Source organism: Schistocerca cancellata, chromosome 6, assembly GCF_023864275.1.
Source record: "Schistocerca cancellata isolate TAMUIC-IGC-003103 chromosome 6, iqSchCanc2.1, whole genome shotgun sequence".
Classification (NCBI taxonomy): Eukaryota; Metazoa; Arthropoda; class Insecta; order Orthoptera; family Acrididae; genus Schistocerca; species Schistocerca cancellata.
In genome coordinates this window covers 478,941,711-478,961,081 of record NC_064631.1, presented here as the reverse complement: position 1 = coordinate 478,961,081, position 19,371 = coordinate 478,941,711, and the positions used below count along the sequence as shown (strand labels likewise).

The 19,371-nt window shown below is 44.8% G+C and overlaps 1 protein-coding gene across 1 annotated transcript; it reads left to right on the top strand.

Moving 5' to 3' along the window:
* The first annotated feature begins 407 nt into the window (after window positions 1–407).
* Window positions 408–8,240, top strand: LOC126191284 (pro-resilin-like). The gene is made up of 3 exons (XM_049932092.1): window positions 408–440; window positions 4,208–4,954; window positions 7,597–8,240. Exons 1-3 carry the CDS (start codon window positions 432–434, stop codon window positions 8,083–8,085), a joined length of 1,245 nt encoding a protein of 414 aa, XP_049788049.1. The 5' UTR covers window positions 408–431; the 3' UTR covers window positions 8,086–8,240.
* Window positions 8,241–19,371: the final 11,131 nt, after the last annotated feature.

Sequence of the window (19,371 nt, the reverse complement as noted above, 5' to 3'; positions counted from 1 at the left end):
CTGTCTGTCGAGGACTGAATACCGCTACTAGTAGCGAAGCCGTTCCAGCGTCTTACGCTCTCTACCCCTCTAGCCGCGGCATCAGAAGATCTTTGGGATAGGAAATGAGACATCTCTATGCGCAACTGGCACTACGCCGAACCTGATATACGTGATGTACTCTGACGTCTAAAAGAAGCGATCGTCCTCAGTGAAAGACGGGCACACGAGCCGATCTGCGGGCAGATCCGTGAGCAGGCGGGGGCGTTGTCGCAACGCAGTGAGCGGCGGAGCGCGGGCCGCCGGCCACCGCTGGCTGTGACGCAATGCGCCGCTCCCCCTGTCGGCAGTTCGGGGCACACACGGCGCGTCCGTCCAGCCGGCTTATATAAAGTGGCGGCCGCATCCCTCCGCACGGCACACTCTCGTCTGACCACCGACCAGCCACCAGCATGGACAAGGTAGGCTAGGCTAGCGGTAGGCTTTCCAAAATTCTTACAGTTCTATATTCGCCTCCGTAGATTATTGGTCAGCTTGAATGGCTGCATGTTGAGTACTCGGTTCCTGGCATTGCGAAGGATATTTTGTTGATGTATGGAGTGGTACGGGGCGCACTCGCCATCGTGATGCCAAATAAGGAGCTGCCTGAATGAGAAGTAGCGGCTCCAAGGATGGAAAGAGCGGGAGAGGGGTTTGCTAACCATATGCCTGTCCATATCACCTTCACATAGCTCCAAATGGCTCTAGGATGACACGGCGACCAGTCAGCATCCATTGGGAGCTTGTTTTAGAATTCTGTTAAATTCCTATAATTCGAAATTCACATCCTCAGCAACAGGAGCTCAAAACATTCTATAATTAATTGTAACGCTTTTTTGGAAGAATCAGTGTTGTGAATTCGGTGACCCGACATCATAGTTAAAGTGCTGAAGTCACAACCGGGAGGATATGGCTAAACCACAATCGGGAGGTTATGGTTCAAATGAGAGGCAGTGATTTTCGTCAGTTAAGTCAATCACCGAAAATTTCCCCGAGCATGCCCGCACCAAACAATTTTGACCAACCTCCTTGGTAAAGTGCTTAACTTCGCTGCCTGCTAGCTCAGAAGATTTCTTGTTCTGTTCTCGCTGACCATCTCGAGAGGTGCCTTGTTAACTCCAATGAGAATATAAAGAAAGTCGTGACATCATAATTAAAGGCTAACACCACAGTGTGGAGCACATCACATGTTTATGCAGGATGTTTTTAAAAGGGTTTCACATATACCTATCGGTCAAAAGCAGAAGAAATGGCTCAAATGGTTCAAATGGCTCTGACCACTATGGGACTTAACTTCTGAGGTCATCAGTCCTCTAGAACTTAGAACTACTTAAACCTAACTAACCTAAGGACATCACACACATCCATGCCCGAGGCAGGATTCGAACCTGCGACCATAGCGGCCTCGTGGTTCCAGACTGTAGCGCCTAGAACCGCGCGATGATTATATGCCCAGGAACCAATACCTGCTGAGATACGGGCCGTTCCACTGGTGTTGAATAATGTGTACTATTTACAAGAGGGGAATAGTAAATTACTTCAATACACACGCCGGGAGATACAAATCCTCGAGCAGCCATGGAGGTGGGGCATCAGAATCATTACAGTATTAGTGAATGGGCACCACTTGTCGATGACAGACTCGTAGGACCATAGAGCAACAGATGCTGTGTATCGCCGATTTCTGCGCGAAGAATTACCAGCGGTATTGGAGAACATTAGCCTTTTCTTTTTGACCACGAATGTGATTTATATACGACGGGAACCACCCGATTTTCTATGGATCATGTGACGATACCTCACCACAACGTCACATGGCTGATTGATCGGTCGAGCAGGTTCTGCAGCATGGCCTTCCCATTCGACGCAACTGAATCCGTCGGTTTTCGGGATTTAGGGACATTTAAACGCAACGGTTTGTCCTTAACCAATCAATAGTGTGCAGACATAGGGGTGTGTGACCAATGCTTGTGACACAATCCTAATGGAGCCGGGTATATCTGAAAGAGTGCGTGATTCACTGTTAGGATGTGCGGGAACAACAGGTAGTACAGCCTATAGTTCCTACTTCCACGTAACAGACAAAGGGGAGTCAGAGGAAACATCGCCCCATATATCAACAGATATTGGGACGGCCGCTGTGGCCGAGGGGCTATAGGCGCTTCAGTCCGGAACCGGGCTGATGCTACGGTCGCAGGTTTGAATCGTGCCTCGGGCATGGGTGTGTGTGATGTCCTTAGGTTAGTTAGGTTTAAGTAGTTCTAAGTCCAGGGGTCTGATGACCTCAGATGTTAAGTCCCAAAGTGCTTTTTGCCATTTGAACCAACAACAGATATTGGTTTCCTAAGTTATGTCGTTTCATGTTCCTCCTGTTTTAACCAGTTCTACTGCCTTTGAGAATATTTATCTTTATGAACAAACTGCATACAATCTCAGGTCAGCACTGGAATCGTTTCATAACCCGGCAAAGATCACCTTCTTGCCTCGTCCCACAGTGCAACAGTGTTCTGTATCTAGCGATATAATATAGTCTAACCATTAACCGCTGAACTTTCTCTTTCGGTAGTGGGCGTTTCTCCCAACGGAGAAACGAAATCGAGTGACGACTATATAGCAAAATTCCAAATTCCTAACCGTGGGGGCATCTGATTGAGTATTTTATTACATTGTTTTCACTAAACCTAAAATTAAATCAAAAGATACATTGTCTAAATTCGATTATTCCGTTTTCTGATGTAGGATGTCACAACACATGTTATCGTCTCAAGAAATTAAGAGCTTTCACGGTCCCACTTTAAGACTCAGTCCGGTACCACTCAAGTATTTATAACCCACAGTGTAGCTTACCAATGCTAAGAAACTGACTACCAGCTTTCCGGTTTAAGTGAATTGTCATTCAGTAGAGAAGGTGAACAATTTATGTTCAGATATATTTCCAATAGAAAGTTTCCCTTTCCTATGGTGAAACATAATGTTATGCTGAAAATATGAATCACTTAGGGGCTGTACCTGTCAACTGATTAACTGCATGAACGCTAATACCATGTTCTAGTGTTACCAATTCCTCCCTCCCTCCTCCCTAGACATGATTTATAATTTGAGCAATTTTTTATGTGTGGAAGAAAGCCAAGGCAAATCCTGATCCATATTCTAGAACGTTCTACAAATCCTCCGCAACTAAAATTATTTGGAAATTCCCTAACTAGCGTTTGGGCAATAGTGGACACCGAAATACCCTGAAGAAGATCCCAGAAGAGGAGTCGAGATGTCGTTTATTTTAGTAGGAAATATCACGTGGCCTAATAACCCAGAAGATTTTAACTTTAATTCCCTGATAAGTCGTGGTCATACCGTTCCCAATAGGAGAACATGTCTGGTAAAGGATTGTGATACTCCTGCCAAAATTCACTTCTAATGGGGCTTCTCCTCTGGTCCTCGCTAACACGATCCTTCCAAGGAAGTTGGTTGCATTTACTGGAGTCTGCCGCGACTGGTGGCCATGCCTTCTTGATTTTCAGTTTCGAAGAACAGAAAGATTAGCTGAAAATGTCTCTATACCAACGCCCTTTTAAGCAGAACAGTAGCACAATCGCTGCATGTGATGGAAGTTGTGTTGATGACTGGGTGTTGTGTGCTGTCCTGAGGTTAGTTAGGTTTAAGTAGTTCTAAGTTCTAGGGGACTGATGACCATAGATGTTAAGTCCCATAGTGCTCAGAGCCATTTGAACCATTTTTTTTTTGATGGAAGTTGCCCCCATTCCCCATTCCAAGCTTGTATACAATTTCTGTTTTTTTTTCTTCTTACCGGTTGAAATTTCAACTCTCATCTTGAACAGAACTATATTTTTCTTTCCAGTGTCTTCTATACAGAAGTAGGTTGCACTACAATTTTCACTATCTCGTTGTTTAGGTGTGTTTATTTTTTAGATTACAGTCTTACAAACACAAAAATAGTAGTTTAAGATACTGGAGTGTTTTGATTGTCCTTCAGTTATGACGTCATCCAGTAAAAAGTTTAGCAGCTATTATGCGACTCTGTTCAACCATTTTATTCAACTAGTACCATCAACGATAGCTTACTGTGGTTCATATTCATGTGGAGGATAGAGCTGTAACGATGTACAGAATTTGGTTGCATTCATCAGGCCCTAAATGAACTGGTTCATATATTGTCAATTTTTTCTTGCAGATTTTGGTGCTTCTAACAATTGCCATTATGGGCGCTACGGGCGAGCCTCCAGTGGGTCGTCAGTACCTGCCACCTGGAGGGAACGGTGGCATCTCTACACAGTATGGGGCCCCGAACGGTGGTGCCAATGGATTGTCGAGGACAAACGGGCTCTCGACGTCGTACGGGGCACCAAATGCCAACGGTTTCGGCAGGAGCAATGGTGGCCTCTCCCCCTCCTATGGTGCACCCAGCAGTGGTGTTCTAAACGGAGGCTTCGGGAGTGGTAATGGAAGAACAAATGGAGCTCCGTCATCACGATATGGAGCTCCCAGTGGCGGAGTATACAACGGAGGAAACGGGCTCTCCACACAGTACGGCGCTCCAAACGGAGTTGCGAGAACAAATGGAGCCATTAACGGGATCGGAAGATCTAACGGCCTGTCGACGCAGTATGGTGCTCCGAACGGAGGAGCGAATGGATACAACGGTGCGAGGACGCCGTCATCACTCTACGGCGCTCCGAACGGCAACGGCTTTGGCAGGATGAATGGACTCTCTTCACAGTACGGTGCCCCTAACGGTGTGGGCAACGGTTTTGCTGGAGGAAACGGTGGCCTGTCCACGCAGTATGGTGCACCCAATGGAAGGAGCAACGGAGCAGGATACAACGGTTTTTCTAATGGGAATGGCGGTCTTTCTACAGCTTACGGTGCTCCTGGAGCAGCCGGCTATGGCCGAGGAGGTGCCTCCCAAGACGACCTTTCGGTAAGTTGTGGTACTTACCACTGGTTTCTGACTTTGTATTCAAACAACCCACTCGTGTAAGTGAAACTTATCTCTCCCTCCTAGTTACGAAAGATTACCTTTTGAAACGATTCAGAGAATTACACATAATTATCATCAGAAACATTTTTCAGTAGCAGGATTTGTTTGAGCAAAGTTTTCTCAAATAATCAAGTACTCCTCTCACATAGTCGTATCAATCTTACCTGTGAAATGTGGCTTACGTACCACACACAAGGCATTCTTGACATTAGTATAACGTAAAACCAGTGCAAGTTATCTGTATGCATTGAAAATGTTCATTGCAAATTATTTTACATCTACAGAAATGCAATTTTCAACTGTGTTATGATAATCTGAAAATGGGTATCTAGAAACTAGTCATCGAATGAATAAAAAGTAAAAATTTTCAACTTGGTCTGGTTTTTGGTTCTATGATAAACAGCAGTTGCTGACCCAAGCTACTCGTAAATTCTCGACATTGGTGAATGATGGAAAGAAGAGAGGATCAGTAGTGACCGGGGCACAATCTCAGACGAGAGAATAATCTGAAACAAAACTGGTAATGTCCCTTCTCGAACTATCCCAACATCGGTCTTAAGCGATTTAAGCAAAACCTGATTAAAGTCTATTTTCTCAATTACAGCATCACTGCGCCAGATATTACTTTCCTGCAGCACTCGCGATAGTAAGTGCCAAAGATATTGTAATGAGTGAAAATAACAGCTTTCAACCTTAGTGCTCAGCATTGCGGAGGAAGCAATTACTTACATCTGAGTGAAGAGATGGTGGATAACTACCTAGTATATTTCAGCTCTCAGGCGAAAGTCATTGCCCTAAGGACCTTGAGAAACTAATGATGTTCGTTCCCCATACTTATTTATTTGGTTAGTACCGAAGTAGATCTTTTCCAAATGCACGAATTTCAAATTTTTAGCATCGTGCAAGCAACATGTTATTTCACCGGCAAATACCTCAAGTATGTGTTCCATTTATGAATCACATAACCTGAGTTGCGTGTATCGCTCCTTCATACACCTGCCTAGGTGATGACAGAAGGGGGAAGAAATTGAGGATCCGCCACTATGTAAACAGAAAATGATCCAGAGCCACAGACTGTTGTACAATGTTCAGATGCTTTAGTTGATACACTTATTCTCTCTAGACGTGACTGATGCTTGCATCCGAAATTTAAGTTACATGAATAGCGCTATACATTTCTACATGTCACCAACTATCCGTGTTTTAAACAAAGTTTAATAGTTCTTTTGTGGTTTAACTGCGAAACAGTTTCGAAACTGAACCTTTGTGTTCACATCAGATTTTGAGCGAGATTTTTACCATGAAATAACCTCCTGAAGCTTCCGAGATAGGAAACCTTTCGCAAAGTGCAACTGAGAGGGGAAATACTTGAGTTATTGGTACAGATAAAGAGTTATTTTCTTCGCATTCTCAGTGACAATTCCGTGGTTCTGGATTCAAAAAATGGCTCTGAGCACTATGCGACTTAACTTCTGAGGTCATCAGTCGCCTAGAACTTAGAACTACTTAAACCTAACTAACCTAAGGACATCACACACATCCATGCCCGAGGCAGGATTCGAACCTGCGACCGTAGCGGTCGCTCGGCTCCAGACTGTAGCGCCCAGAACCGCACGGCTACTTCGGCCGGCGTTCTGGATTCAGAGGCAAGTAAATGTCAGTACTGGAGTTGGAATGAACTTTGATTCTTATAATTTGACGCTCAGGAGCCATTGAGTTCTTGACAGGAAGACGGTGCTTCATTGTCTTATGTATGAAACCACTCAGTAGTGCATCGAATGTAAACGTTTGGCGCTTTGATCTGATCTGTCTGTTGGAAAGGAATCGTTAAGTCTGGTAGTCAACTAGCAAAATTTAAGAAAAGTGAGACTCAACCATGTTTCATCCTCTCCCTTCCTTCTGTTTCGACCTCGTCGATATCAGTAGTACAAACAGATTACATTGCAGAAAGCCATTCAGCAGCCAAGACCGCATGTTTATTTAAGACAGCCGGTTTCAACAGACTATGCTGCAATCTTCAGGTCTTAAAATCTTTTGATTTAAAACATGATCGTTTTACACCGAACCTCAAACACAGGATGTGAAGTGGATAAAAATCAGCACTTGACATCTTGTGCGTGAGGGTCAGCTTAAAATAAAAATGTTTTACAACAAAAGATTTTAAGACCTGAAGATGACATCTTAGTCTGTTGGAAAGGGGTGTATAAAATAAATAAACATTTTATGCGACCTTGGCTGCTGAATGGTTGTTTACAATTAAAACAGATCGCCCTTCAATATTCTCAAAATGAGAAATTTCAAAGTATTACATCGCCCAACGGTTCATAACAGTCGTACTTGCACAAATAAATTTTATACTTCACTGACGTGTTTATGGAGGCTCTAGGAGCTGCCCTTAATAGTAGGGATTTGTCAAGAACAGCAGGGAAGATTTCCAGCCCGGACTCAGCATTAAATTTTCCACTAGCTTTGAACAAAGATGGCATGGAGAAACTTAACTGACAGAGGCAGATCACGAGAAACCTCTTAAAGAGCAGCGATTTGCTGGACTGACTGAGCTAGAGTGTCTTGTGTCTTTACAGGAACCAGCTAACTACGAGTTCAGCTACACGGTGGAGGACGCTGCAACCGGCACCGAGTTCGGCCACGAGGAGTCCAGGCAGGGGGAGAGCGCCCAGGGCCAGTACCACGTGCTGCTGCCCGACGGCCGCCGGCAGGTGGTCGACTACGAGGCCGACGAGGGCGGCTACAGGCCCACCGTCAACTACGAGGAGACGGGCCGCGGCAACGGAGGTTACGCCAACGGAGGTTACGCTAACGGCGGAAACGGGGGCTACCCCAGCGGCAATGGTGGCTACTCCAATGGTAACGGTGGCTACTCGAACGGCAACGGAGGATACCCTAGCGGCAACGGTGGATATCCTGGCGCGAATGGTGGATACCCCAGTGGCAACGGTAGATATCCTGGAGCGAATGGTGGATACCCCAGCGGCAACGGCGGATACTCAGGCTCAAATGGGGGTTATCCCAACGGTAACGGCGGACACTCTTCTGGAAACGGGCCTTATTAAAAGCCGATGTACATGGATACTCTTTATAGCGCAGAAATATTTTGTTCAACACGTATATTTATGTTTTTTCTGTAAATATATCCTACGAATGCCGGATGAATATAAATGAACGCTTGTGTAAATACGCTTATTCGAAATAAAGATATAGATATTTACTCGACTATTTTCTTATTAACCTGTTTTACATTACTTGCAATATGATATAAACAGAGACAAATGTTTGAAGTATGAATAACAACAATGAACACTCAATAACTGCTAAAATTATCATAAAAATTATAATAATTAAAAAATCAAGAAAGATGAGATGTTACCAAAACACGCACAGCAGTATGAAGATGCTTTGTTAGCAACTATCAGGTCCGGGTCAGTACAGACGCATCTTCAGGTTTATCTGTCTGGAATGAAATCACTGCGTGAAATTTTTGAAATGGTAGAAATATACACTAAATAGTCAAAGAAACTGGTATACCTGCCTGATGTCGTGTAGGGCCCTGCAAGCAGACAGAAGTGCCGCAACACGACGTGGCAAGGACACGACAATGTCTGAAGTAGTGCCGGAGGGAACTGACGCCATGAATCCTGGAGGGCTGTCCATAAATCCGTAAGAGTGCGATGGGGTGGATATCTCTTCTGAACAGCACGTTGAGGCGTCCCAGATATGCTTAATAATGTTCACATTTGGGGAGTTTGGTGGCCAGCGGAAGTGTTTAAACTCATAACAGTCATTCTGTAGCAATTCTGGATGTGTGGGGTATCGCATTGTCCTGCTGGAATTGTCAAAGTCCGTGGTAATGCACAATAGACAAGAATGGATGGGGGTGATCAGACAGAATGCGTACATACGTGTCACCTGTCAGAGTCATATCTAGACGTATCAAGGGTCCCACATTACTCCAATTGCACAAGCCCTACCTGCCTGAACAGTCCCCTGTTGACATGTAAAGCCCATGGATTCGTAAGGTTGTCTCCAAACCCTTATTCGTCGATCCGCTTCATACAATTTTAAACGAGACACATCCGACCAGGCAACATGTTTCCAGTCATCAACAGTCCAATATCGGTGTTGACGGGCCCAGGCGAGGCGTAAAGCTTTGTGTTGTGCAGTCATCAAGGGTACACGATTGGGCCTTCGGCTCCGAAAGCCCATATCGATGATGTTTCGTTGAAAGGTTCGCACGCTGACACTTATTGACGGCCCAGAATTGAAATCTGCAGCAATCTGTGGTAGGGTTGCACTTCTGTCACGTTGAACGATTCTCTTCAGCCGTCGTTGGTCTCGTTCTTGCAGGGTCTTTTTTCGGCCGCAGCGATGTCGGAGATTTAATGTTTTATGGATTCCTGATATTCACGGTACACTCGTGAAATGTCGTACGGGAAAATCCCCACTTCATCGCTACCTCGGAGAAACCGTGTCCCATCGCTCGTACGCCTACTATAACACCACGCTCGAATTCACTTAAGTCTTGATAACCTGCCATTGTAGGAGTAGTAACAGATGTAACCATTGCACCAGACCCTTGTTGTCTTATGTAGGCGTTGCCGACCGCAGCGCCCTATTCTGGCTGTCTAATATCTCTTTATTTGAATACGCAAGCCTATACAAATTTTTTGGCGCTTCATTGTAGAACCATATTGTTGGAATTCATAAAAAAAAACAATGACAAGTACTCACAGTGGCTACATTTCCACACTGTAGATGGACAATTAAGGTGTCCTAGCTTCCTGGAAGCTGTCCACGTCAAGAGTCAAATCACGTTAGTGGCTTGCCATAATGAAATTGAGTTCACCCAAAAGATACTTGTCAAAATCTACGAAGCATGACTGCTGAATCAGGCAGGCTTAGAAAAATGCTAGTGAGAAACACGTAATGAATGGACACTACTGTGAACGGGGCTATAAGGGGTGAAAATTAAATATCGTCTGGGAAAAGTACTATAAGTACATGGTAAATACCACCCAAAAAATAATAATCTAATATGGAATGGAAAGTCGAGAATGAAGAAATCTGAGAAATGGCGGGGTGCTATCCGTTGAGCTATTGTGAACACTAGTCATTGTTTTTCGGTGAATGCCAACACTATAGTTCCGTACTTCTACCATTCAAAAATCCGACATAGTCATTCGTATTCTTGACAGATAAATCTTAAGATGTGCCTATAATGACATGATACAAGACAGCTGCAGGAAGTCTGTTAGTATTCTCAGGTGCAAGTGTGAGGGGGTTACGATATGCTTCGCGCACGGTATGGTGATCCTCTCCTGTAACGGCAGACGTGGCCCACCGAAACCTTGACGATGAGTATGTCTACCATTAAGTTACTTTGAAGTCCAATATCTGGCTACCTCACAAATCTAGATACTCGGTCTAACTGGTACAGTCAGTGATGTTCTTATAACGCTGCCTCACAGCAGTACGTGACATCTAGGTGTCTTTCACAGTGATTACTGTAAAACAGACGCTGTTGACTCCCTCTAAATGCCCTACCGGGGCTGGTAACGACAGTAAGCAAGAACAAAACAATGATAGGATTTTGACAGCTGATCGTGTGTCCTAAGTTCTTTTTTGGAGGTAGTGTATATATACACTCCTGGAAATGGAAAAAAGGACACATTGACACCGGTGTGTCAGACCCACCATACTTGCTCCGGACACTGCGAGAGGGCTGTACAAGCAATGATCACACGCACGGCACAGCGGACACACCAGGAACCGCGGTGTTGGCCGTCGAATGGCGCTAGCTGCGCAGCATTTGTGCACCGCCGCCGTCAGTGTCAGCCAGTTTGCCGTGGCATACGGAGCTCCATCGCAGTCTTTAACACTGGTAGCATGCCGCGACAGCGTGGACGTGAACCGTATGTGCAGTTGACGGACTTTGAGCGAGGGCGTATAGTTGGCATGTGGGAGGCCGGGTGGACGTACCGCCGAATTGCTCAACACGTGGGGCGTGAGGTCTCCACAGTACATCGATGTTGCCGCCAGTGGTCGGCGGAAGGTGCACGTGCCCGTCGACCTGGGACCGGACCGCAGCGACGCACGGATGCACGCCAAGACCGTAGGATCCTACGCAGTGCCGTAGGGGACCGCACCGCCACTTCCCAGCAAATTAGGGACACTGTTGCTCCTGGGGTATCGGCGACGACCATTCGCAACCGTCTCCATGAAGCTGGGCTACGGTCCTGCACACCGTTAGGCCGTCTTCCGCTCACGCCCCAACATCGTGCAGCCCGCCTCCAGTGGTGTCGCGACAGGCGTAAATGGAGGGACGAATGGAGACGTGTCGTCTTCAGCGATGAGAGTCGCTTCTGCCTTGGTGCCAATGATGGTCGTATGCGTGTTTGGCGCCGTGCAGGTGAGCGCCACAATCAGGACTGCATACGACCGAGGCACACAGGGCCAACACCCGGCATCATGGTGTGGGGAGCGATCTCCTACACTGGCCGTACACCACTGGTGATCGTCGAGGGGACACTGAATAGTGCACGGTACATCCAAACCGTCATCGAACCCATCGTTCTACCATTCCTAGACCGGCAAGGGAACTTGCTGTTCCAACAGGACAATGCACGTCCGCATGTATCCCGTGCCACCCAACGTGCTCTAGAAGGTGTAAGTCAACTACCCTGGCCAGCAAGATCTCCGGATCCGTCCCCCATTGAGCATGTTTGGGACTGGATGAAGCGTCGTGTCACGCGGTCTGCACGTCCAGCACGAACGCTGGTCCAACTGAGGCGCCAGGTGGAAATGGCATGGCAAGCCGTTCCACAGGACTACATCCAGCATCTCTACGATCGTCTCCATGGGAGAATAGCAGCCTGCATTGCTGCGAAAGGTGGATATACACTGTACTAGTGCCGACATTGTGCATGCTCTGTTGCCTGTGTCTATGTGCCTGTGGTTCTGTCAGTGTTATCATGTGATGTATCTGACCCCAGGAATGTGTCAATAAAGTTTCCCCTTCCTGGGACAATGAATTCACGGTGCTCTTATTTCAATTTCCAGGAGTGTACATAATATTGTCTCAGTAGCGCGCGTCAAACTTTGTAGTGGTGAATCATACTATTCGAATTGTTACAGCCCCCCATGGTCAACGGTTGGTCCGCTCGCAGCCACGACCTCCAAGATATGTTGGTTGATTGGCTGATTTGGGTGAGGGAACCAAACAGCGACATCATCTGTTCAATCGGGTTAGGGAAGGATGGGAGGGGGAGTCAGCCACGCCTTTTCGAAGGAACCATTGACGAATTTTCCTGAAGCGATTAAAGGAAATCACGGGAAACCTAAATCAGGATGGCCGGACGCGGGTTTTAACCGTCGTCCTCCGGAATGCGAGTCCAGTGTGCTAACGACTGCGCCACCTCGCTCCGTTTGAGCGTAATTCAGATCGGCCAGAATCACGTGGAACGTCAGGCATCGCCTGCGTCAGCGCCCTTTGACCGCCCTGCTGTGCGGTCAGTGTGGCCCTGATATACGTCGCACCACGTCCATATATCATGGGAGGTGCCCCTACTCGAAGGGCTAGAGCCGAATAAAAACGATTTTAAAATACTTAGGTACGCGTGAAGTAAAATCAGTGTGCGACGTACGACGAACGAATCCGTTAGGATAGTGTGGCGAAATTTGGTGTTTATGGCGATGGCGGCAGACGACCGAAGAGAGTGCCTTTGCTATCAGCACGACGTCACCTGCAGCACCTCTCCTGGGCTCGTGACCATAGTGGTTGGACCCTAGACGACTGGAATACAGTAGCCTGGTCAGATGAAGTACGATTCCAGTTGGTAAGAGCTGCTGGCAGAGTCCGAGTGTGGCACTGGTGCCACGATGCCACGTACTCAGGTTGTCAACAAGGCACTGTGCAACATGATGATCGCTCCACAGCCGACAACGTGTTTACATAGAATGGAATGGGTCCTCTGGTACAACTGAACATATCATTGACTGGAAATGGTTACGTTCAGGTACTTGGAGACCATTTACTGCCTTTCATGGACTTCTTGTTCGCAAACAACGATGCAATTTTTGTGGATGACAATGTACCAAACCATCAGGCCACAATTGTTAGCGATTGGTTCTAAGAACATTCTGGGCAGTTCGAGCGAATGGTAGGACCTCCCTGATCGGCCGACATCAATCCTATAGAACATTCACAGGACATAATCAAGAGGTTAGTTGGCGTACAAAATTCTGCACCAGCAACACTCGTAATTATGGAGTAATTAGGGGCATCATGGTTCAGTATTTCTGCAGGAACTTCCAACGGCCTCTTGAGTTGGTGCCAAGTCGAGTTGCTGCACTAGAACGGGAGAAAGGAGGTCCGACGCAATATTAAGAGGCAGTCCATGACTTTTGTCACCTCCGCGTATTTTGACTTGTACAGTTGCCTTTGTGAAGCATAATACATAACTTCCCACTGAAATCCATGTATAGTCAATATTAGATACATACGTAAAGTTGTACTTCAGTTATTTACAGAAATTATAGAACTAATTTTATCCACACGTTGACTAAGCACTACCGATCAAGAATTAATTCTTGGTAATGTGATTGCCACATTCTCTGACAGTTTTAACAACAAAATTAGTGCATTATTCCAAACTGGAATTCAATTAGTGTAGTTTAAATAAAAATATACTTGAGACTTTGAAACACTATAATATTTGTAAAATATTTACTTCATTTACTGTTAAGATTAAACTTCATTGTTCCTATTCCTTTGTAATTTAGTTACGGATTCTTAGGGCAGAGATTTCTGGTTCTGGTATGTCTTGGCTATAAATGTTTAAAATACAAAAACATAACTTCCTTAAGCAGCTCTCTCTAAAATTTCTCCTTCTTTTGTGACTTATATCATTATCATAAATTACGAGTGACCATTAACTACAAATTTTTAGACTTACAACTATTACTAGGTACAACTCCTTTGTACAGTCACGCACGTTATCAATGTTGGCGCAATAAAAAAAGAATACAACACACTGTTTAAGTACAGCACTTATCCATAAAAATTATATATTCTCAATAAGTCCATTATTAGTTCAGAACAGTTCAAAACAAATGGTCCTTAATCAGTTAATTTTCCTTCATTTACTGGTAATTAAAATTTTACTAATTTTTATATTGACATTCTTCATTTGACCAACCATATTCTTATCGCATCTCCATGACTTGTCTGAATCGAATTTCAAATAATAATTAAAAAATTTCTAGTAACGTTACGTTAGAATATTATCAATTTGTGAACTACATGGTGCAGGTAAGGAGTAATCGAGTTAAAAATATATCTTGTGTTTCATATGCCAAACTATCGAATTCCGCCATATTTTGAAAGCTAAAATTACGCAGTTTACAAGTTCCTGAAATTTGTCATCGTAAAATAAGGTCCAAATAATTTTACACGAGTCATATTTCTCATTGAAAGATATTGTTGTAATTGTAATTGCCTCATGTTATTATAGAGGCAGAAAGCCTCAGATATACTGAGACAGATATACGAGCAAGAAATCGAATAAGTCTGGAAAAAATATGAAGCATAAGAAACAGGCAATTGGACAGATGATAAGGATCGATGAAATAGCAGTTTCGTCCTGCGGCAACGTTTCAATGATTTCCAACACGTCATCTTCAGGCACTGAAACAAAACGAGATGACACTGACACTTGGCCGATACCCGAGAAGATTTCATCAACAAAATTCCCCTCGAAAGCATGCACTGCTACAATGATTATACTGATGTTATATCGGATATAAGGTAGGTAAGGACACAACCACGACGCGGTAAACTCCAAAATGCAGCCGGATCGAGTAAAAAGACACTGATCCACGTAAGCAACGCTTTCAAATACAGGGCTATTACAAATGACTGAAGCGATTTCATAAATTCACTGTAGCTCCATTCATTGACATATGGTCACGACACACTACAGATACGTAGAAAAACTCATAAAGTTTTGTTCGGCTGAAGCCGCACTTCAGGTTTCTGCCGCCAGGGCGCTCGAGAGCGCAGTGAGACAAAATGGCGACAGGAGCCGAGAAAGCGCATGTCGTGCTAGAAATGCACTCACATCAGTCAGTCATAACAGTGCAACGACACTTCAGGACGAAGTTCAACAAAGATCCACCAACTGCTAACTCCATTCGGCGATGGTATGCGCAGTTTAAAGCTTCTGGATGCCTCTGTAAGGGGAAATCAACAGGTCGGCCTGCAGTGAGCGAAGAAACGGTTGAACGCGAGCGGGCAAGTTTCACGCGTAGCCCGCGGAAGTCGACGAATAAAGCAAGCAGGGAGCTAAACGTACCACAGCCGTCGGTTTGGAAAATCTTACGGAAAAGGCTAAAGCAGAAGCCTTACCGTTTACAGTTGCTACAAGCCCTGACACCCGATGACAAAGTCAAACGCTTTGAATTTGCGGTGCGGTTGCAACAGCTCATGGAAGAGGATGCGTTCAGTGTGAAACTTGTTTTCAGTGATGAAGCAACATTTTTTCTTAATGGTGAAGTGAACAGACACAATGTGCGAATCTGGGCGGTAGAGAATCCTCACGCATTCGTGCAGCAAATTCGCAATTCACCAAAAGTTAACATGTTTTGTGCAATATCACGGTTTAAAGTTTACGGCCCCTTTTTCTTCTGCGAAAAAACGGTACAGGACAAGTGTATCTGGACATGCTGGAAAATTGGCTCATGCCACAACTGGAGACCGACAGCGCCGACTTCATCTTTCAACAGGATGGTGCTCCACCGCACTTCCATCATAACGTTCGGCATTTCTGAAACAGGAGATTGGAAAACCGATGGATCGTTCGTGGTGGAGATCATGATCAGCAATTCATGTCATGGCCTCCACGCTCTCCCGACTTAACCCCATGAGATTTCTTTCTGTGGGGTTATGTGAAAGATTCAGTGTTTAAACCTCCTCTACCAAGAAACGTGCCAGAACTGCGAGCTCGCATCAACGATGCTGCGCCGAGTGTGGGAGGAACTTGATTATCGGCTTGATGTCTGCCGAATCACTGAAGGGGCACATATCGAACATTTGTGAATGCCTAAAAAAACTTTTTGAGTATTTGTATGTGAGTGCAAAGCATTTTGAAAATATCTCAAATAATAAAGTTATTGTAGAGCTGTGAAATCGCTTCAATCATTTGTAATAACCCTGTAGAGCCGTTCCAACGAGGGTGATAAAATAGTTTAGCACAAGCACAGTCGATGATAAAATACTTCTCCATCAGATACAGAGAGAGAGTGGAGAGAGAGAGAAGAGAGAATACAAAATTTTGTGATATGTGATGATAAGCTTTCATCAGATGATGAAAGAGCTGAAAAAGCCCCTTAACAACCAGAGGAGTTACGTAACCGCTATCAGGTTGTCTATCATCATTTTACAGTTAACGATCGGTCGGGAACGAAGCTGCCAGTGGCATCGTAACAGGTGGGACGCAGCGGAGGGAGCCGCAGCGCTGAGCGCCCGCTCAAGGTCGACGTCCAGCCTCACGTCACGACACCAACCGGCTGCACGGAGCACGGTCACTGCACCGCGCGCAAGTAGCAAGAGCAGGAGCAAGGTCACGCCGGTGCAGCCGGCTGCCTGCCTACAGCTTTCGTCTCCCTGCCACTTCCGTCGTCCTGAGTACTACAGGGCCAACTGATCTCCACCTACAGCAGAAGGCACACGGATGTGGCTAATCGGCCGGGAAGAGTTCTATCGTTATGACAAGGCTGTGCCAACTGCTTTCTCAGGACCGGGTCTGCCTTGCTGGCGTCGTCAGACTGGCTCATTTATGTCTTTGGACCGTGGACTAAAAAACCGCCGCGCACCCATCAGTGATATCGAGATAATACATAACACACTTATTAAAATCGTGTTACCCTTCCACGAACTATCGTATTTTTCTAAACAACTGTTTGCAGTTAGTATTCAACTGAGCATCAAAAACGAAGTAAGTTATTATGGTAGCATTCAGGTAAAAGACTGGTAGTCCACACTGTGCAAGTCTCTTCATCGGTATATATTATAAAAGTAAGTGTACAACGTGCTTGCGCTAAGACTCAGAATCGAGTCCCGTTGCGATCAAGGGAGTTATATGGTGTGGCAATCCTCTATCCCCCATCCATGAAGACGGTTCCCGCTTATAGATAACGTCGTGCTTTTGTAGGTATTAGCGCTAGAACATCCAGAACATTCGAGAGTATTCGAGGACATTCCAGAACACTCGAGAGTATTCTAGAGCACTCCGCAACATTCAACAACGTTCCAGAATGTTCCGCAATGGTCCGGGAGGTTCTGAAATGTTCGGGAACGGTCTGCAAGATTCCCGAATGTTCGGTAACATTCCAGAGCATCTAAGATCATTGTGGAACCTTCCAGAGCACTGTCGAATGTTTTTGAATGTTCCGGAACATTGTGCACTTTTCTAAGCCATTTTGTTATGTTTTGGTGTTGCTACCCATTGGTAGGGATATATATAGAGCAAGACCCGTCTTAGGTTCTAACGTCAGTATCGTATCAGTGACGAAGAGAGGAACAGAAAAAATAGTTGAGTGAGTGTATAAAAACTAACAGTGAAGTGTGAGTAGTCAAAGTGATACAGTGACTGAATATAAATCGAAAGTGTGTAAAGTGTGTAAAGTGTACTTAGTGTATTTGATAATACAAAGTTTATTTAACTTACATTTTACTCATTGTGGAAAGGTAAAAGTGGTGGAGAACTCGCCAGTTCTGAATCAAAACAGCGAAAACAAAAAGAACAGCGAAGAAACGAAAGAAAGAACGAGTGCGAAGCACGTTTAAGTTCCCAACTGTCGACAAGAAGCACCGATAGAAGCAGAGAAACCGAAGAACAACGAAATGAATAGGCTGAAGAATCAAGAATTCCGACACAATCCTTTCTTCAAAATGTAAAAGCGTATAACGCCTTCATCCAAATGACTTCTTTCGGCCTCACTTCGATCAACACTAACAGAGATGAAATCGCTTATGTTTTTTTTCCCTTCAAGGACAAATCTGTCACATCGTTGCACCATTACTACTACTAACCAACAAAGGCCATAAATTTGTGCAAGTATATTTCATCGGAATTGAAGGATCAGATATTGATCAACGATGCACTAATATCAGTGGATTGGGGCGAGAAGTACTCCAAGATGTACAGAGACTCTTACATAAATACAATCAATTGACTCACATGATCAAAACAACACAAAACCAAATGATTTCTGATGACTATAAACCTATAATTCGGGTCGACAAAACACCTGGAAAAAAGAATGTCGATTTACTTCACCTCAGATGGACGAAGTCATCATATCAGTTGTGGACAATGAAAGCACAATCCATGACATAACTGTACAACGAGGAAGACAAGGACTAAAAGGGAATTTCAGAGATACACCGTTCATGCGATGCCGTCGAATATCGATTAATATTTCTGCAGGGAGAGGACGGATATTTTTTTAATGTGAAACAAATCCAACCCGAAACAAGCGTAGAAAATAAAAAAGTCACTTCCAAGGAGTTCTATGCACACTGCTTAGTAATCAGAGACAATGAAACATAAATTCTCAACACTCGTCGTTTATTCCAACTATTCCTGGTGTATACGTATGCAAAAATAGAAGCGAAAAGGATGCTTTAAGTAAGACTGCATCAGAAAAAACTAGACACGGAAGAATACATCCACCTTCGAGACGCAATCATAATTTTTTTCTTTGTGGTAAGGTCTTATGGGACCAAATTGCTGAGGTCATCGGTCCCTGAGCCTACACACTACTTAATATAAGTTAAACTAACTTACGCTATGAACAACACGCACACCCATGCCCGAGGGAGGACTCGAACCTCCGACAGGGAGAGCCGCACGGACCGTGCAAGGCGCCCTAGACCACGCGGTTACCCCGCTCAGGCAATCATATATGACGGAAACATTGATGACATTGGATCAATCGTAGACAGAAATCGAAGAACAACTAAAATACCGACAAGCCCCATGCATCAATACAATATAATAGCCCGAGTTTTCCGACAAAACAAATTCGACTTATTGATCACAAAATCCTACATATTTGGAACCGTTAGATGCCTTTTGTACACAACAGAATGGAAAAAACGAGGATAGACTCACTCACTCAAATTCACAAAATCATCCAAGCTGCCTTTGCTCGCATACTAACAGACATATTTGACGGATTTCACGGAACTCCAGTATTCTACGTTTATTTGTATTTGGAACGTTTTGCAAAGTAGTATGTTATATGGTGCTACCCAGTGATTAATTATTTCCAGTTATGTT

Excerpts from the sequence above, each read along its gene's own strand:
- LOC126191284 (XM_049932092.1), top strand. Across the intron at positions 4,955-7,596 it reads CCTCCCAAGACGACCTTTCG|GAACCAGCTAACTACGAGTT; the intron begins GTAAGTTGTGGT and ends GTGTCTTTACAG.